The following is a 20,187-nucleotide window of genomic DNA, read 5'->3' on the forward strand; positions in this document are numbered from 1 at the left end:
AAAGCAACCTGGGGAGGAAAGGGTTTATTTCAGCTTACCCTTCCAGGTAACAGTCCAGCACTGAGAAGTCAGGACAGGAACTCATACAGGGCAGGGACCTGGAGGCAGGAGCTCCAGCAGAGGCCATGGAGGGGAGCTGCTTACTGCTCACATGGCTTGCTCAGCCTGCTTTCTTATAGAACCCAGGACCATCAGCCCAGGGATGGCACCACCCACCATGAGCTGGGACCTCCCACATCAATCATTAATTAAAAATATGTCCTACAGCTGGGTCTGTCTTTCTTTCTTTCTTTCTTTCTTTCTTTCTTTCTTTCTTTCTTTCTTTCTTTCTTTCTTTGTTTTTCGAGACAGGGTTTCTCTGTGTAGCTTTGGAGCCTGTCCTGGAACTCGCTCCATAGATCAGGCTGGCCTCGAACTTGCAGGGATCCCCCTGCCTCTGCCTCCCAGGTGCGGGGATTAAAGGCGTGTGGCACCACTGCCCGGCATCCCACAGCTGGACCTCATTCTCTCAATTGAGTTTCCCTCCTTTCAGACGCTAGGTTGTATCAAGTTGACATAAAACTCGCCAGGACAGAAGCTAAGCTGAGAAACGAGGAAAATAAGATTTTCTTTTGTTTCTGGAGATAAGGTATCACTGGTCCAGCCTGGCCTTGAACTCACAGCAGTGCCCCTGCTTAAACCTCCCAAATTCTTAGATTACAGGCAGGACCCATCATACCTGGCCTGAAAATAGGAAACCGAGAAAATCAAACAACAATAAAAGCGGTGAGAGCTGGAGAGATGGATCAACTGTTAAGAGCACTGGCTGCTCTTCCAGAGGCCCGTGGTTCGATTCCCAGCATCCAAATGGCAGCTCACAATCATCTGTAACTCCAGCTCTAGGTGATCTGATGCCCTCTTCTGCCTCCGTGGGCACCAGGCAAGTGTAACACAAGTGTACATGAAGGCAAAACACCCATACACATAAAATTAAAAAGAAAAATTAAGCGATGGACAAAGTCAGTGGGTGGGTAGTCCAGATGGAGCTGGGAGTTTTTCAAGCTGAAGGATGGCGTGAAAAGACTGTAAGTGAGATGTTCGGGGTGGGGGCAGCTACTGGGGGTGAGTAGGAGAGGGTGGGTGGCTAGATCATTGATATACAGGAATATCAAAGACATCAAAGGGCTGGAGAGATGGCTCAGTGGTCAGGAGCACTGGCTGCTATTCCAGAGGTCCTGAGTTCAATTCCCAACAACCGCATGGTAGCTCACAACCATCTGTAATGATATCTGGTGCCTTCCTCTGGACTGCAGACATGGATGCATGCAGAACACTGTATACATAATAAATAAATAAAACTTTTTTTAAAAGATATCAAGGGGCCGGAGAGATAGTTCAGTGGTTAAGAGCACTGGCTGCTCTTCCAAAGGACTTGGGCTCAGTTCTTAGCACCCACATAGTAACTCACAACTGTAACTCCAAGATCTGATACCCTCACACAGACATACATGCAGGCAAAACACCAAGACACACAAAATAAAAATAAATAATTTTTTTAAAGATATCAAAAATAATCAGATGAGAGGTCCAGAATGTAGATCCCTGGTACAGCATCCGGTACAGCATTTGTCGGTCACAGTCCTGGCTTCAATCCCCAGCACCACAAACAATAACAGCATAATAAACCATCAGAGAGAGAAGAGGCAGAGGCAGTGAGCCAGAGGGAGGGAGCAGAGCCTCTGATAGAGGATTCAGGCTGTCTCTGCCAACAGAGGTGCAAGAGCTGGGACTCTGTGCACAGGGGAGCTGAGGCCAGCCAGGCAGGGAGGAGGAGAATCAAGGGAACATGGGGTTTCTTGCCTCTCGGTGGGGGCAGAATCTGGGTGAGAGGAAGAGACGAGAAGTGGTTTTTACTCACTTCTCCTAATTACTTTCAAAGAGCTCAAATATTGGTGGGAGAGATTTTGCCAGATGAGGATCTGAAAAACAGAAAGGAGCGAGATTTGACAGCAGATTCCAAGCGCGGTGTGCGGCATCAAGACCTCAGGTGAGAAGCTGGGAAAATGCGGTGCATGGGCTTCAGATGCGGAAACTCTTTCCTGAAGAAAGTTGCTGTAGGGACCTGGAGAGATGGCTCAGGGGTTAGGAGCACTGGCTGCTCTTCCAGAGGACCCAGGATCAATTCCCAGCACCCACATGGCAGCTCATAACTGTCTGTACAGGATCTGACATCCTCACACAGACATTCGTGCAGGCAAAACACCAATCAGTGCTCATAAAATAAAAGTAAATTATTAAAAAAAGAAAGAAAGAGGAAAAGAAAAAAGAAAGAAAGTTACCTTGGCTGAAACAGTTTTTAGGTTTTCCTTCTCCTCCTCGAGGTCTCTGAGGTGACTCCCACCCTTGGGTGCTCTTTGAAATCCTCTGGGGATATCACAGTATTGACACTCGAGTCTCTCCATCCAGAGATTCTGATTTCAAGACCAAGGATGTCACTTGAGCTTTGGGCTTTAAAATTGCTCGCCTCCAGCCCCAGGATCCTACCCTAGAGAGTCTTGTGTGGTGGAGTGAAGGGTAAATTGTTTGGGCCTTGAAGGACAGGAACAAAAATAAATACAGAAGACTCCTGGAGAAAGCCTAGGGGTGACCTAGATGCCAGGGGAGTCAGAAACTCACGATGAACTTCAAGGGGTTTGATTCACGCCTGGCCCAGTCTAGAGAAGCGGGCCTGAGATTTCGGTGCTGCTGGTTAAAGGTGTGGAGGGGAGAATGTGGTTGAAACTTGGGTGGAACGGGGAAGAGTGAGCTCTGAATTATGAAGCACAGACAGACTGTAATTTGGTAAGCAACTGAATTAGCAATGAGCAATCTTGAAGGACTTCCGGTCCTTCAGTGGGATTGCTGTTGACCTAGTTAATGTTGTCACTGGAGGCTCCCGTTCTTGCGGCCCAGGGGATAGGTTTTTCAGCTGGGGTGGTGCTGCAGGCCTTTAATCCGTGTCTTGAAAAGTCAAAGGAACAACACGGAAGCACGCCTGGACCTTCTGCAGCGGGGGTGAGTGCCCTGCTGATGCCCACTCCTTTCCCCCACGTTTTATTTTGAGTCGGGTTTCGCTAAAGTTGTTTAAGTTGATTTTGAAATGGCTCTGCTGCCCAGATATGTCTGTGTCGATGTGTTTGCCACGTCACGTGTGTGGAGTTCAGATTTTGGAAGCAGGGTCTCTCTTGAGCCTGCTGTACTGCATATTCCTGGCTGACTAGTTTGGAACATTCCAGATGGTTGTTCTGTCTCCCACAATATATATATTCCAAAGATCAAACTCAGGTAGTCAGACTTGTTTGGTGAGTGTTTTGTGTCCCTGAGCTTCCTCATGAGCCCCCAAACTTTGTCCTTGAACTCATAAGGATAAACCTGGCTCTTCCTCCCTAGTGCTCGGGATAAAGGCAGGCACCACCACCCCAGGCAGGCTTTACGCTCAAGGTCTTCCTGCCTCAGCCTTTGCAGGTAGAACTACAGGCCTCTACCACCAGGCCTGGTTTCTGAACCCCCTTTATTTCTCTCTCCTCTTCGGCTGGGTATGCAGCTGGGTGGTAGAGCACCTACCTAGCATTCGTGAGGTCTTGGGTTTACTGCTCAGTACAGACAGAGACAGCTGGCCAGCCAGATTGGTCTCTTCAGGCAATCTTCCCTTTTGATCAGCGGTTCCCTAAATAACTTTTTTGCTTTTTTGCTATTATTGCTATTGTTCTGGCTTTCCTGGAACTCACTATGTAGATGAGACTGATCTGAAGCTCAGAGAGATCCCTCTGCCTCTGTCTCCTGAGTGCTGGGACTAAAGGGGTGCACCCCACACGTAGCCCCCTGACTTGAAGACGTTTGAGTTGTGGAGTCATGTCAGAAGCAGGACTTGAGGGTTAGCTGACAGTGTTGAGGGTGACAGTGTATGGAGGAGGTGGGGAGCCCTTTCGGGGAGGCCACTGCAATAATCCAGGATGAGGTAGGTAATCCCGGCAAGGGCTGTTGGGGAAGGGTGGTACCAAAGCATGCTACGGTTGTGGAGCTGACGCAGCTCAGCAGCAGGCATGAGATAGATAAGGAGGATGTCTGGGGCATGCTGTCATCAAAGGGGCCAACAACGCACAGTGTGATAGCATTTCACCAAGTTGGTTTAGAGCAAAAGGAGTGAAGAGCACAGGCATGGTCCCGTGACTGGCCACGTTCCTCCATAGACAGGCTTCCTGTGGCACGGTCCCCGTGGCTGGCCACGTTCCTCCATAGACAGGCTTCCTGTGGCATGGTCCCGTGGCTGGCCACGTTCCTCCATAGACAGGCTTCCTGTGGCATGGTCCCTGTGGCTGGCCATGTTCCTCCATAGACAGGCTTCCTGTGGCATGGTCCCCGTGGCTGGCCATGTTCCTCCATAGACAGGCTTCCTGTGGCACGGTCCCGTGGCTGGTCACGTTCCTCCATAGACAGGCTTCCTGTGGCATGGTCCCCGTGGCTGGCCACGTACCTCCATAGACAGGCTTCCTGTGGCATGGTCCCGTGGCTGGCCACGTTCCTCCATAGACAGGCTTCCTGTGGCATGGTCCCGTGGCTGGCCATGTTCCTTCACAGACAGGTTTCCTGTGGCATGGTCCCGTGGCTGGCCATGTTCCTTCACAGACAGGCTTCCTGTGGCATGGTCCCCGTGGCTGGCCATGTTCCTTCACAGACAGGCTTCCTGTGGCATGGTCCCTGTCCGTGAAAGAACGCAGCCAGCCTCTGGAGGAAGGTCTGCAGGTGCTGTGTTCTGTTGGAAAGGTGTTGGGTCAGTGTTTGGAGTGTAACTGTGTGATGAGGTGTTTGCTTAACACATGAAGATCTGGGCTCAAGATCCATTGCCAGAAAGAATGAACAAGCCCGTACCAAAACTTTTAATCCCAGCACTCGGGAGGTACAGGCAGGGGGATCTCTTGAGTTTGAGGACAGCCTGATCTACAGACTGAGTTCTAAGACAGCCAGGGCTACACAGAGAAACCCTGTCTCGGAAAAAAAGCAAGGCAAAGCAAACCAAACCAAAAAATCTAGATACCTGGGAAAGGGGAGAAGGAGGAAGGGGTTTGGGAAGGAGATAACGCGCCACAGAGCCCAGGTTAGGGAATTCCCAGTCAGGAGAGAGGTGTGTCTGACGCCTGGTGACACACCTGTAATCCCAGCATTTGGGAAGTGGAAACAGTATTTCAGGAGACAAAGGTTATCAGTGAGTTTAAGTTTAACTTAACTATATGAGATACTGTCTCAAGATAAGTCAATGAATAAAGGGTGGGGTGGGCAGGCGGACAGACAAGTCAGGCAGGAAAGGGCTAGGGGGAAGCAGAGTGTTTTGAAAACATCACTAATTTTGTGTAGTGGCTATTAGAGATTCTAGCAGGGTGAGGAACGGAAATGCATTTCAAGGAGGCCCAAAGAGCGGGTTTGAAGGAAAGACAGAACCACAGAGATGGTTTCCAACTCAAGAAGAAAGCTGAAGAGGAATGAGGCAGGAGACACTGCACACAGGAAATCCTCCAAGAGCACTGGTGGCGGCTGCTCTTTCAGAGGACCTGGGTTCAGGTCCCAGCACCCACAGTAGGTGTGGCTCACGACCACCTGTAACTCCAGCTGCAGTGTATCGGAGGGTGTTTGTGGGCATCGGCACATATGCTTGTGTGATACACACACATATAAAAATAAATCTTTAAGAAAATAACTATCCCTAGGAAAGGCATTAGACCTGAAATGTCTCAAGAGGAACCAGTGATACCTGTGCCTCCCTCCCTCGGCCTCAGCGCATTCCCCCCCTCTCCCAGTGCAAGGTTTTCTGTCTGGATTTGGTCACAGCCTGGTCTGAGCATATCTCACCTGTGTGTCACCGCCATGCCTCATGAATGAACAGCTGGGACACACCCTGCTTTACATGTGTGCAGTGAAACCAGACACCCGCTCTGCTTGGTCTCCACCCCCTCGCAGAGGCATCACTACAGGCTTAAGGTTAGCTAGGGCAATGAGCCCAGGTGTAGAGGATCTGTTAGCCCTTTTCCCAGGATTCCCACAGGTCTCTGCTCCTTGTCTGAGCTTGCCTTCCTGCGGGACTCTGGTGCAAGCTGTCCAGCCCCTGGCCAGGAACACTGTGAGCAGGTGATCTTTCCCCTGCTCCTGTTACCCCAGCCTCGACCAGCTTCACTGTGGTCTGCCATCTTCTTCCTTCTTGCCTTCTAGAAGTCTCCCTTCCCCCAAGCCCTAAACCCAACCTAGAAGGGAATGGGAAAGCAGGGCTGGAAAGCCCCGGAGAATGACACTCCAGATCTTCCTCTGGCTCTGTCGCTCTCTCTTGACATAGGGTTTAGTACAGTCCAGAATGACCTCTAATGTGCTATAGAGTGTGAGTTTGAACTCTTGACTCTTCCCCGCCAGACGCTAGGTCTATAGACCTACAGCAAGCCTGGCTAGGGGGACCCTCTTTTCTCTGTCATGGAAAATTATCTCCTCCCGTTTTTTCTCTGGTGATGGCCAGCACCCCTTCCCGCCCCCCCCCCCCCCCCCCCCCCCCGCGGAGTGGAAAAACAAAAACCAAGATGAAAAGTGAAAAGGGAACAGAACGCCAAGGGTCAAGATGTTCTCCGAACTGTGGTCTTTGGAACTGCGGGTGATAAATCCACTAAAGTGTCTTTAATACCGTCTTTCGGAAGTTCACACACACGCACACACAGATCAAAATAAATCTAGGGCTGAGGGGAGCCGGGGAGCGCAGGCTCCCTTAACCCTTCTGCCCCGCTGCCCAGGGGTTGGCACAGATAGAAAGAGTATTTACACTGCAGGGACTTGGTTCTTTTTCAGGGTGAGGGGTACTAAACCGGAAACTTCCCACATCTCACTCCGAAAGCAACAAAACCAAAACGGGAGTTCTGAAATTAGCAAGAAAATAGGCAGAGAGACCAGGATGGAGAAGGGAAAAATCCGCACTGGCAAAGATCCAAGCCAGAGTAGGGTTGCAGTTCTCCCAGGGCTGAGCCCTTTTAGAGGGGTAAGGGGAACCGGGCTGGGCCTGAATTCACAAACCCAATCAACAGACTGAACTACCCCGCAGGGAAGAAGGCGGAGCCTGCCGACCTGGAGGCGGGGTTTGTGGGAGCTGGGGCGGGGCCTATAGAGGAGGCAGAGCTTCGAGGACCTGACTCCCTACTAAGGATCCGAGACCAGGGGAGCTCCGCCCCCGCATTGCACTTGATGGGGTGGGGAACTGGGGCGACTCGGGGCTCGGGGTTTGGCACGGATTCCAGTGTCGCTGGGGATGTGGGTTTTGGAGAAGTTCCTGAGGAACTGGATTCGGAGCGTAGTCGCTGGGCCCGAGGTTCCGTGGGGGCGGAGTTTATGATGTCTGGAAGTCCAGCGGCGCCGCAGGAGGATGTGCAGGGCGCGCGTTGGATAGGCGGCAGGACTGCACGACGCGCCTGGGAGGTTGGGGGGCACGGAGTGGGGCCGAGAGGGGGGTGGTTTTAGGGATCCCAATAGTTTTCGTGGTGCTGGGCGGCGATGATGATGACTACAGTGAGGATGGTACAGAGCACCATGGCTGCGATGCCCACGGCCAGGGAGATGAAGGAGAAGTTCCGGGCCTCGCGTGAAGCGATCTCGGCGGACACCATGTCTCCGCGGGCCAAGGCCGTGCGCACCTACCGGGGAGGGATGCGGGAAGGCGAGGGTCAGAGAGCCGCTGCTCACCCGTACGTCCAGAATGCCCTGGACTAAGGAAGCCCGGGGCAGCCCGAGCTTTTTCTCTCCTCCCCCGCCCCACACACCTGCACGGCCTTGAAGATGGCGATGATGCCTGTAGGCCAGAAGCAGCAGATGGTGGTCAACACAGCGATGGGCATGTAGTCGTGTGGCGGGCGCCTGGGCTCCAACAGAGCCAGCCCTGGGGCCTGGGGCGGCGGGGGCAGAGTGGAGGTCACTCCCGGCCCCCCAGGGGTCCCGCCTGCGTAGGGCTGTGGGAAGGACAGTGGGGAAAGGGACGTCACGCCTACACTCTTGCTGCTTGCCAGCGGTTGGCCAGTTGGCAGAGAGGTTTCTACAAACCCGACTCTAAGGTTTGGAGGGGAGGGAATTAACGCCCCATCCTTCCTGATAGTAAAATCGGCCTAGGCTTCCCCTCTTTGTGTTATTAAGCCCCATAGTCGTGCAAGTTCCCACACTGTCTTACAAGGTCTGGGTCTGTCTGCACTTCAGGTCTGTTTCCACGCTCCTTGGCATCCCCAGGCTCAGACTTTGCCCTCTTCTACCCTAGCTTCCCAGGTTCCATTTCTTTCTCTCCCTCCAAGCGGTTTCCGTCCTGAGTTTTGAACCACCTCCCAAACCTTGACCTCTGACCCCCAAAGATAGCCCCCTCACCAGGTCCACCACCTTCCCACCCGCAGTCCCTTCCCTCTCCACTCTTCTGTCTAGGGTTTGTTACCAGAACACCGCTCGCTCTGGTTCTATTTCGCTCTCTCCCAGCTTCCCGTGTGTCCCTGTTGCACCTGCCTCCCTCCTCCTAGGTCCTGTCAGCCCCACACTCACCGTGCCCACCGGATACACCGGAACATAGGCAGTGCAGGGCTGCAGCTGCAGCGGGTAGCCGGGCGCCACGTAGCCCCCCAGCGGCAGTGTGCCCACCGCCCCCGTGTGCGTGGGCACCACAAAGCCCGGGGCTTGGGCCGTCGGGGCTGGTGCTGGTGGGGGCGGGGCGGCGGCCGCCGGCGGCGGTGGGGGAAGTGGGCCCTCGAAGCGAGTCTCCTGCAGATAAGGGTCGGGTGGCATGCGGGGTAAGGTAGCACAGCCGGGTGGAGGAGCCCCAGCGCCGGGACCGGGTGGGGCATGGTGAGGGGGCCGCGGTAGCGTGGCGGAGGACGAAGGACCACGCTGAGCGCTAGCTGAGGCAGAGGCCAGCCCACCTGCCCCTAAGCGCGGGAGGGTGGCAGTGCCAGACTGGTGGTAGTGGTGGTGGTGGTGATGGTGCGAGGAGGGGGCCGTTTGTGGGGGCGGGATGGGGGGCTCGGCCGGAGGTTGGGGGGCATTGTAGGGCGGCGGCGAAGTGTGGGGAACTGAGTCTGGAAGGCCTGGCCACAGAAAGCGGAGGAGAGGATAAGGGGAGAGAGAAGACAGCAGAGATCAGAAGGGTGAGAACCAAGGTATTCGGAGAAGGAGAAATAGCCAGGGAGAGAGACAGGTGGGATGGAAGCGGGTGTATCTAGGCCACCTGCCCTCCCATCTAGTTTTGCAGTCACAACTGTGACAACTCTCCTCCAGCCCCCCCCTCCCGTCACCCACAGCTGCCAACCACACATCCTCATCCAGGGCTGCCCCAGAGCTGTCCCTTCTGAACTGCGTGCTCGCTTTAACAGTTTTCATGTGGAAGACATTTCCACTTCCCTCCAGTGGAGAAATGGGCCAGGGGTTACCTGGGAATCTCATGGCCTCAGTTAGGGTCCATAAAAATGTCTCCTGGGACTAGCCATGGTGGCTCATGCCTATAATCATAGTACTTGTGAGGTGAGGCAGGAGGATGAGGAACTAGGGAGTTCAAGGCCAGCCTGGAAAATCTTATCTCAAAAAAAAAAAAGTCTGTTAAATTCTACTTCCCTGGCAACCCCCATCTGATCAAGTCACTGATATTTCTCCACTGGGTGTCTCCAAGCCATCTGTCACTCCCAGGGATGGTGTCCCTGCAGTACCTGGCTGTGCCTTCCTCTCCTCAACCTGCCCCCCCTCGTGTTGTTGACATGGCAGAGGCAGACTGACCCAAAGAAAGGAAGAGAAGGATGAGCTACAGGAAGAGGAGGGGGTGGGGGTCTGAGTGCCTGGAAGTGGAATGGGACTGAGTCACTCAACACCCCAGAGAGGGTCAAAGAAGGGGGTTAGGGCAAGTGGGGGGGGTGAGACCAGAGAGGATGGAGGGGCTGTGGGGCTATTGGGATTTTTTTTTTACCTGACTTTTCCGATGACATGTTTGCAGTAGCTGGAGCAGGGTCTCTGAAGCTCGAGTCAGGGCCCCCTGGCCGGTGCAGAAGTCTGGGTCCGGGGATGGCGCAGCCGGCAGCAGCGGCGGCGGCAGCGCAGAGATGGAGAGATGAAGACAGTGTCGGGGGGGGGGGGCGGGCAGACGGAGAGTGGCAGAAGGAGCGTGGCAAGGGGGGGAGCTTAAAGGGACCGAGGCCAGGGAGGGGGAGAGCTTCAGAAGTCGCCCCCTCCAACACACACTCGTCGCTCTGCTCTTGGACCACCTCTTTCCTCCTCTCACCCTGGCATTCAAGCCCCCAGTTTAGGCTCCCTTGGAGTTGTCATGGAAACCGGGAGGCAAGACCAGGCAAGGCGGGTGGGACTAAGAGAATGAAGGAAAGGAGGGAGAGAGAGAACTCTCTCGAGTCTCTCAAAGACGCGCTGTAGTGATTACATTGTGGGAAGCCAGTTCAATGGATTTACCCACTTACCTCCAGACCCTGTTCACCCAGACCCTGCTCACCCAAGGGGTTCTTTCCTCAGTTCCCCTCAGAACTGCAAGATAGCTCTAGGCTTCTCCAGTTAGAGACAGAATCAGGTGTGAGCGAAAACTGTTCAAAGCTGGGAACCAAGAGAGCCCAGTCCCCCTAGCATACAGCCTGGGCCTGCCCTTGTGTCACGGAGGCCAGAAGCTCGGGACTGTAATTTGAAGCTGGCTGAGAGAAAGCACCTGTGGGGGTGCACGGGCACCTTCTTCCTCCGGGGTTAAGAAGCTGAAATGCTTTAGCAGAGGGGAGCAAAATGCAATTGCTTATTTGTGATGGGCAGGTTTGAAAAAGCCTGCTTGTGGGGGCTCCAGAGTTCATATCCGTACCCTACAGCACCCCTGTCCTCCACTCCTCCCGCCCCAAGACGCTGATCCACCCCCGGAGTCAACCCGAGACGCTGGGGTGACTTATTGTCTTTTTATTTGCTTTTTGTGTCTTGGAAGGGCGTGGGTGGGGAGGTGGGGTGAGGATAGGCAGTCTACAGAGATTACACCAGTTGGGCCTTTTGCAGAAACCCAGCAGGAGAATCAGAAATGCCCTCCCATTTTAGAATTTCCCAGCCCTCGCCTGAGGCAGTAGCCCTAGGACATGGCCCCTCCGGTGGTGTCCTGGAGGGCAGTCCCAGGCCCCGGCTTGAGCCAGTCCCAGGTCTGAGAAATTTTTGCATCACGGCCTCATACCGGTGATTCTGGTTTTTCAAGCGTGGATGGATCAGAGAGAACCCCGGATCTATTCCTCCCACACCGGCTTCACTACACGCGTCTGGTTTTATTGAGAGTGAGTTTAGACTGAGCAAAGACCCTGCATACAGTCCGAGCGGCTCAGGCATGCTCAGAAATCCTGGAGCCTTATTTAATTGCTAAGTAAAAGCCCTGACGGGTAAAGGCCAGCCAGGAGCACTCGGGCGCGCGCAAGGGTCACGGCTAGGCTGAGTGGTGCCAGCACCCGCAGCGCAGAAGTCTGGCTGCAGTAGCAGGGTCTGTGTCGCTAGCTGCCCGCTGAGATCTGAGGAGCAGATTGTTGGGATCGCTCAGGGCTCAAAGACTGGTGGAAATCCGATGGTGAGTCCCTAAAGCCCCTGGGGCCCTCCGCCCATGGAAGGTGGGTCTTGAAGGGTTGGTCGTGAACGCCGAGATAAAAGTAGGGCCAGAGAAACTGGGTCTGGCTGCTCTTCAAGGGGCCTGGCTGCACTCAAGGGGCCTGAAGGACTCTTGGCGTCTCCAGAGACAAGGTCACAACACGCACTTCAAAGTGAAGAGTTTGTAAGGCGCTGATCGGGAGCGGGAAGAGGGGCGCTCCGGCTGGGGTCGGCCGGGCACGCTGCCTGCCACTCGCCTGGCGTCCAGCTAGACGCTGGGTTAGCCTTTCGTCCGTCCTACACCCCCCCCCTCCCACCTTGGGAACAGAAATTCGGGCTCTGCTGCAAAGCCAGAAAACCTGGCTAGATTGGAAAGTTGGGTGTATCAAGGAGGGGAAGTAGTACCCCTGGGTGGCTGAATGCAGCCGACCCTACGAAAGCCTTTATATACCCATGATTTGCTATTGCGTCTCCCCTTCCGGTTGAATGGATCGCTCCGCCGCCTGCTTCCTCCCCAGCTCCCTGTGTGCAGTGGAATGTTCCATTGCCCCTCCGGTCCGCGGTCCGTGTTGCAGGGGACGCTCTCTCTGTTGTCAGGGAAAGCCCCGGACGTGACGGCTTTGCGCGACCCCGAGCACCCCCCTTCCCATCCGTCATCCCCCTGCGCGCTCTCCTGGTCCCCCTTTCCCTCCTACCCGGTGGATTGCATACTGGGTACAAGTAAACAGCTGGCGGAGCGAAGCCTCCAGACCCAGGCCAGGTGGGAGTTCCCACTCTCCGTGGGGCCTGGGCTGCTGCTCCGGGGCCCTTGCAGAACCCGGAGTTGTGCATGGCCGAGGTGATGCTTACGGAAGATCCTGGGCCTAGGGACCAAGTCCCTTGAGTGCTAAGTTGGGGGCGGGACTTAGGGTGAGCATTAGTGTGGCGAGGTGGTAGGGGGTGTGTTTGTGCCGAGCCAACTGGAGTAAGTAAAAAGTAGGCTGTTGTGGCAAGGACCTGGCATAGGAGCGGAGGCCGGAGGGTTGCTTGTTGGGAATCTACTGGAAGCCGAGGGGTGGGGGTCACTTCCCTTACAGCCCCTTGTTCCTTCTCAGGTAGGAGCATGCCGGGGCTATGGAGGCAGAGGCTTCCTTCGGCGTGGGTTTTGCTCCTCCTGCCATTCCTGTGGCTGCTGATGCCCGCAGCTCCCGCACCCCACCGCGGGTCCTACAAGCCGGTGATCGTGGTGCACGGGCTCTTTGACAGTTCATACAGCTTCCGCCACCTGCTGGACTACATCAATGAGGTCTGTCACGGGACGCCGGATGGAGGGTGTTGGAGCAGCTATAATGGCTGGGGAGGAAGCGTGGACAGCTGAAAGATAACCCCTCTAGGCCAGTTCCTCAGAGTATGGCTACTAGTGTGGGGGAGACTTGGGGGACGGGGGTTCCTGGTTCCAGCAAGCGCATTGAGTGCACGTGGCCTTCATAGTCCAACCCCAGTGGCTGCATTGCCCCCTTCCCACAGACACACCCCGGGACTGTGGTGACAGTGCTTGATCTCTTCGATGGCAGAGAGAGCTTGCGGCCCTTGTGGGAGCAGGTGCAAGGGTTCCGAGAGGCTGTTGGCCCCATCATGGAGAAGGCCGCTGAAGGGGTACATCTCATCTGCTACTCCCAGGGTAGGCAACACACTCCCAACTCCCAAGCCCTGTAGGAATTTGACCCTGAAGCTGCTTTCCAGCGGTTGCTTCTCTGCGCTGCATAGCTCTGGTCAGAGCCCCTAGCAGCCCCATTTTCTGGCTTCCCTCAGCACCCGTCTTCCTCCCGTCCTGAATGGGAGGGAGGCTCCCCTCTGTCCGCATTTTCCATGGGCTTAGAGTTAAGGATCAGAGGCCTAGACTCTTAGCTTGGCTCTGTCACGTGACCCGCAACTTGTTGGCCTAGGGTGTGTCTTCAGTCTTGGATCCCATTCTTTTAAAGTTTTGAGAGACCAGAGAGAGGCAAGGGTCACCGGGGTGCCCGTTCCAATGTTGGCGCTCTGCCTCCAGGGGGCCTGGTGTGCCGGGCGTTGCTGTCTGTCATGGATGAGCACAACGTGGATTCTTTCATCTCGCTGTCCTCTCCACAGATGGGGCAGTATGGAGGTGAGTGGGCACTGTGGGTTGCACAGAAGGCGCCATGTCCGGGGCACAGAGGGTTGAGGCTCCTTGGCGCTGCCGTTCTTTTCTCAGACACGGACTACTTGAAGTGGCTCTTCCCGACATCCATGCGGTCTAACCTCTATCGGATCTGCTATAGTCCTTGGGGTCAGGAGTTTTCCATCTGCAACTACTGGCATGGTAAGCCAGGGGGAGGGGCCCGCGTGGACACGGCCCTGTGGACGGCGCGGCCCGTGCCCACCTCTTCTGCCACCAAAGCAATGGTTTCCCTTTATCCACACTTACTAATCGAATAGGTGCTATTCAGAATGTTGTTGGCTAGCCAGCCACCCAGGTACCTCAGAGTGTGTGGTCTGGTGCAAAATTAAGAAAAAAAATTAGTGGATCATCATTATTATTAGTCTGTGTGCATGTGTGCGCGTGCACGTGCGTGTGCACGTGCGTGTGCGTGTTCTCATTCATGAACCATAACACATACATGGAGGTCAGAGGACAACTTTCAGGAGTCCATTCTGTCTGTCTGCACCACTGTTCAGCTGCTGCAGTGTGGACCATAGCCCACATGAGTGAGTGAGTGACTTTATTTACAGTAACAGGCAGCAGGCTGGGTTTGGTCCTTTGGGGCCAGCCTCTAGTGCAGGATAGCATGCCTGGATGCTGGGGCCAGATTAGTATCATAAATTAATGAGAGTAAGACACTTTTAACAATCACTGGCTCACACTGGGTGCCAGATAAAAGTACCTTCCAGGTTAGGGGTGCTGGTACGCACATTTAATCCCAGTACTTGGGCAGGAGAGGCAGAAGGATTCCTTGAGTTTGAAACCAGCCTGAATCATATGGGAGTTCCAGGACAGCCAAGACTAAATAGACCCTGTCTCAACAAACAAACAACAGAAAACCTCAGAAAGTGCTTTTGATCATGCTGACTGTTATTTTTATCCTTCTGTTATATGGCTGGGTGTCTGGCTTCACTGTTAGGTTTATATATGTATTTATGGCTGGGTGTCTGGCTTCACTGTTAGATTTATGTATGTATTTTATGTGTATACTTTGCTTGTTCATCTGCATACCAGAAGATGGCATCAGACAGCTATGAGCTGCCCTGTGGGTGCTGGGAATTGAACTCAGGACCTTCAGAAGAGCAGTGAGAAGTCTTAACCACTGAGCCATCTCTCTAGCTCCAGTCTTCACTGATACTGCAGTCTCCTGACTGGCCATCTGGTCTTCTTTCCCATTACACTTTTCTTCCTCTTTTTAAAGTTTTAAAATTTTATGTATATAAGCGTTTTTTTTTTTTGCATATATATGCACCACATACATGCCCATTGCCCGTGGAGACCAGAAGATGGCATTAGGTCCCCTGGGATTGGAGTTACAGACAGTTGTGAGCCACCATGTGGGTGCTGGGAATTGAACCAGAGTCTTGGAAGAGTAGCCAGTGCTCTCAACCACTGAGCCATCCCCCCGGCCCCATTGACTCTCTGTGTAGCCAAGGATGGCTTTGAACTGATCTCCTGATGGGACATCCTGAGTGCCTGCCGTGTTGCAGGTGTGGGCCATCTATGCCCTCCTATGCAGTCCGTGGGGTCAAATCCCACGGCCTCAGGCTCCTGGCTGTCTCCCTAACTGCTGTTTGTACTCAGATCCTCACCACGACGACCTGTACCTCAATGCCAGTAGCTTCCTGGCCCTCATCAACGGGGAAAGAGACCATCCTAATGCCACTGGTAAGGCCCAGCTCCCACCTCTGTCCCGCTTCTACCCTGGTTTGCATCCTGTGACTGACCCCATCTCTCTCCATCTCACAGCGTGGCGGAAGAACTTCCTCCGCGTGGGCCGTCTGGTGCTGATTGGGGGTCCTGACGACGGAGTCATCACCCCTTGGCAGTCTAGGTAACTTGGCAGTCAGGGGGTTGAAGAGGCTGAAGACCTGGCCTGGTGTGCCCCTGGCATACAGTAGATGTTCATTGAGAGACAGGGGCCCGTGTGTAGCCCAGGCTTGACCTCTTGCCTTTGCTTCCCGAGGGACAGGCATTATTACCATATCTGCATCTCCCTCTTCTGTTCTGGGAGTGCTGGGGACCAGCTCCAGGGACTTACACACTCTAGGCAAGTGTTCTGCATATCTGACCCTTGTAGAACATGTTTGAGCCTGAGGCAAGAAGATCACTTGAGCCCAAGAGTTCAGGATGAGCTTGGGCAAGATAATGAGACTGTTTCACCAAACACAAAAGCCTGATAGAGCTAACCCTGGGACTCTGGAGGCAGAAGCAGGTGAGGCTCTGTTTCAGGCCATCCAGGGCTGTTTGTTTGAGACCCTGTGTCAAGAAACACCACCACCGCCACTGACAAGCAGAAAGTTTGTATAAAAAGTCTGTTGATTCTGGCAGCTGGAGATGTGGCTCAGCTGGCACGGTGCCTGCCTAGCGTTCCCCGGGTTTCATCCCAGCACTTGGGGCAGAGGAGGAGGATGAGAAGTTCAGGGTACTACATCGTGAATTTGAGGCCAGCCTGGGCTACTGAGACCCTATTTCAAAAACCACACACGAGCATTCATACACATATAATTCTGAAGTAATCATGGATTCTTAGGAGGTTGCAGAGATGGTTTTTCAAGGTTCTGTGTGTGTGGTTCCAGAGTTTACCTGGGGCTGCATTCTGAGTAGAACACAGCATCCTACTCAGACCTCTGGGCGTGGTGGTGCACGCCTTTAATCCCAGAACTTGGGAGATAGAGGCAGGTGGATCTCTGAGTTTAAGGCCAGCCTGGTCTACGTAGTGAGTTCTGTTCTAGGCTAGCCAGGGCTATGTAAAAAAAGAAAAAAACAAAAAGATAAAAAAAAAAAAGCTGACACCACTACCTTGTGAGTGTGAGGCTCCGGCCGTTTTCTCACGGTCTCTACCGTTCAGTGCCAGGCCTGGTGAGTGCCCACCTCAGCCCGTCTCCCTCCTCCGGAAAGCGGATGGCTCTGCAGCCCCGCACACCTGCCTCTGTTGCGTCATGAGGAGTTGACCCAGGAGGGTCACCTGAAATTTACTCATTGATCAGTGTGTGCCCGGGTGCCATCCTGGGCCCTGGGGAAGCATCAGCAAAGAAAGTCCCTGATGTCGTGTTCTTTCCACACTGAAGTAGAAATAGTGTGGCAGGGACAATGAATGGAGGCAGGGGCCGGTGGTCAGGGGAGTGTGCTCACGTACCACCGCACATACTTGGGGATCTGAGGACAACCTGCAGGGCTTGGATAGCCCCCACTGTATGGGACTGGGGGATTGAACTCAGCGAGTCAGCTTGGCACCAGGCGCCTCTGCCTGCCGAGCCAGCGGCATGATTTAAAGTCATGTGTGAGAGTGTGGGTGTGTGAGTTCAGGTGCCTGTGGAGGCCAGAAGAGGGGTTACAGGCAGCTGTGACCAGCTCCCATCCCCCACCATGCTCTTAACTGACAGCTCTCTAGCTCCTCCCCTTCTATTAGCTCACTCCATCCTTGTAACAACCTAGTTGGGGTGGTCACTGTATTAGGACACGTGGGGGCAGGAACTCACAGTTTGCCTACACTTGCAGCATTAGTGATCAGTGAGAATGGGCTGTCTGCTAGGTTTTCCTTCCCTTCCGTGAGGGGGCATTTCCACACAATATAATGAGATCTGATTAGACACAAGTCTGGGGTTCCAACGTCTTTCCTCCCTCCAGCCCAGCTCTGCTGTACCCACCCAGCTGTCCCCTTTGTCCCCTTTGCCTGGGACATCCCTCCCTGGCCAGGCCTCATAACCAGCCTGCTTTCTTATTCCCACAGTCTCTTGGACAGGGTCTCTCTATAGTCCTGAATCTCACTCTGTAGACCAGAGCTGGCCTTGAACTCTCAGAGATCCACCTGCTTCTGCCTTCTGAGTACTGGGACTAAAGGCATTTGCCACCATGCAACTCCTGGACTTTATTTTTATTTTATGTACATAGTGTTTTGCTTGCACGTGTATATGTGTGAAGGTATTGGAACTCCTGGAACTGGAGTTACAGGCAGTTATGAGCTGCCGTGTGAGTGCTGGGAATTGAACCTGGGTCGTCTGGAGGAGCAGCCAGAGCTCTTAACCACGGGGCCACCTCTCCAGCCCCCACTCCTGAACCTTTTAACAGCTGGCACTTGTTCAGGTATTGACAGGAGGTCTACTTGCTTTTCTTTTCTTTCTGTTTTGAGAGTCTTACTGTGTCACCCTAACTGTCTCAGAACTCACAGAGCCCCTCCAGCCGCTGCCTCTTGAGCGCTGGAATTAATGCATACACCAACTGCATCTGGCAGTATTAATTAAAAAAAAAAGTTGGCTGAGTCTGTAAAGATGCCTGGCCACTTGATCCCTGGATCAAAACAGTGGGAGGACTGAACCCACAGAGCTGCCCTCCACATCATGTCATGGCATTGCACACACAGTTAGTTAAATTTTAGCTGGGCATGGCTGGCTGTGCACCCGGAGCCAGAGGCCAAGGCTGCCTCAAAACAAACAAAAAGCCTATCCTCCCTGCACTCACGAGGAAGAGGAGGCAGGAGGATCAGGGTCAGTGTAGGGTTCACAGTGAGACCCTGCAAAAACGACCAGCTGGCTTCTTTGCAGCAGCGAGTGTTGAATCTAGTATCGATGCTAGGCGTGTTTTTCTGTGTTTCAATTGTTTGGGTTTTGAGACAGGGTCTTTCTGCATAGCCCTGGCCGTCCTGGAACTCACTATGTAGACCAGGCCAGGCTAGCCTTGAACTCACTGAGAGCCTCCTGCCTCTTGAGTGCTTTGACTGTAGACGTTCTCCAGTCATGTGTGGGTGTGTCTACATGCGGGTGTGTGCATGCAGAAGTGCACGCGCCCTCGGGGAGACCAAAATGCTGAGCCATCTCTCCAGCCCCCAAACTTAATTTTTTTTTTTACTGAAAGAAGTATGTATGTGAATGGTTTGACTGCAGGTACATTTATGTACCACGTGCATGCCTGATGTCCAGGGCGGCCATGAGATGGCATTGATTGCCTGGAATTGCAGCTACAAAAGGTTGTGAAACTCCATATGGATGCTGGGAATTGAACCTGAGTCCTCTGGAAAAGCAGCCAGTGCTCTTAACAGCTGAGCTAGCTCTCCAGCACTTAAATCCTTCAAGTCAGGAATTGTTCTTGGTGTTTTGTTGAGATAGTTCTTCCGCAGCCCACTTTGGCCTTGAACACTCCACACTCCCCTCTCTAAGTGTGTTCCTGTACCCAGCTTCTGTCAAAGATTCTGAGTGTCCACCAGGGGGCCTTAAGTTTCTCTGGGACTCTAGCACACGTTGGTTTTCCTAGCTCTCCTGATATTCTCCCTGCAAATCTTTCTATAGCTTCTTTGGTTTCTATGACGCCAACGAGACGGTCTTGGAGATGGAGGAGCAGCCGGTAAGCCCCTTGTCACAACTTCCTTTCTCCCTCCATTGGGTTTCTGCCTCTGACCCCTGAGCTGAAGGGTCTGTCTCATAGGGCAGGGGCAGCTGGGGCGGTGGGGGTCGGGGGTGATTTGGGCAGCAGCAGTACCTCACTTTGTCTTTTTCCTGTGTCTCCACACCCCTCCGCCCACCTTGAAGGTTTATTTGCGAGACTCCTTTGGGTTGAAGACTCTCTTGGCCCGGGGGGCCATAGTGAGGTGTCCTATGGCTGGGATCTCTCATACCACCTGGCACTCCAACCGCACGCTCTATGATACTTGCATCGAACCATGGCTCTCCTGAAGATGCCCTCAGGAATCCCCCAGCCCAGAGACCAAGTGGTGGCCTTGGGAAACAGATGCCAGGCTCCCACACTGCCCCACCCCCCCCAGGGCTCCCTGAATCCTCCCCTCCCTCCTCTGTGAATGACAAGTCCTGGTCCCCTACCTCATGTCCTCTTCTGGGGATGTCTCCACACTCTCCCTTTCTCCCACGGCTGAGGTTGGGAAGCGAGCACCAGGTTTTTAACTGGCTTCACCGCGGCTGCTGCTCCTCCGGGTCTGGCTGTACCGGAGGAGAACCCAGCCCCTGCCCACCACAGGGGCCCTTCCAGGCCACTCAGGACATTTTTAGCTTCTGTTTAGTGTCCCCTTTTTCTCAACTTCCCTGTTTCCAGCCTCCCCACCAAGAGGGACGCCCGTGAGGGGTTCTGAGGTTCCCCTATGGGGACAGTTCACTTTTGAAGTGTCAGTGTTGGGGAATATCTGTGGCCTGCAAGGCCCATCTCAGGTTTGGGGATCCCCCAGTCCCTATGATCAGTGTTGGGGTATCCCCTGGGAGCCTAGGTTCTTTGAGGCCCCAGCCCCTCTTTTAACAACCCCTCAGTGGGTGTTCCCTGTATTTATAAAAATAAAGTTCCCTTTCCTCAGTGTGGCTTGGCTTATTCCCAGGTGAAGGGGACCTGGGCTCCCCAAAGAGGGCAGGGATGGAAAGCCTGGGGCCTGGGTGCCCAGATGCCTG

At 54.0% G+C, this 20,187-nt stretch overlaps 2 protein-coding genes across 6 annotated transcripts; one reads left to right on the forward strand and one right to left on the reverse strand.

The window, feature by feature from the left end:
* The first annotated feature begins 1,921 nt into the window (after positions 1-1,921).
* Positions 1,922-20,095, forward strand: Ppt2 (palmitoyl-protein thioesterase 2). 5 transcript variants are annotated; one of them, XM_075979491.1, is made up of 9 exons: positions 1,922-2,026; positions 12,696-12,886; positions 13,108-13,261; positions 13,631-13,726; positions 13,814-13,921; positions 15,386-15,469; positions 15,551-15,635; positions 19,087-19,141; positions 19,327-20,095. In XM_075979491.1, exons 2-9 carry the CDS (start codon positions 12,704-12,706, stop codon positions 19,468-19,470), a joined length of 909 nt encoding a protein of 302 aa, XP_075835606.1. In that variant the 5' UTR covers positions 1,922-2,026; positions 12,696-12,703; the 3' UTR covers positions 19,471-20,095. The 5 variants fall into 5 exon arrangements, with proteins under 5 accessions (XP_075835606.1, XP_075835608.1, XP_075835603.1 ...); XM_075979493.1 differs by lacking the exon at positions 1,922-2,026 and adding an exon at positions 2,928-3,033; XM_075979488.1 differs by lacking the exon at positions 1,922-2,026 and adding an exon at positions 11,074-11,584.
* On the reverse strand, positions 6,651-10,474 carry Prrt1 (proline rich transmembrane protein 1). Its single transcript, XM_075979487.1, has 4 exons — positions 9,965-10,474; positions 8,557-9,095; positions 7,800-7,985; positions 6,651-7,673 (listed from the first exon to the last, which is right to left on the reverse strand). Exons 1-4 carry the CDS (start codon positions 9,981-9,983, stop codon positions 7,497-7,499), a joined length of 921 nt encoding a protein of 306 aa, XP_075835602.1. The 5' UTR covers positions 9,984-10,474; the 3' UTR covers positions 6,651-7,496.
* Positions 20,096-20,187: the final 92 nt, after the last annotated feature.

This window comes from Microtus pennsylvanicus, chromosome 7 (genome assembly GCF_037038515.1).
Source record: "Microtus pennsylvanicus isolate mMicPen1 chromosome 7, mMicPen1.hap1, whole genome shotgun sequence".
Taxonomy (NCBI): Eukaryota; Metazoa; Chordata; class Mammalia; order Rodentia; family Cricetidae; genus Microtus; species Microtus pennsylvanicus.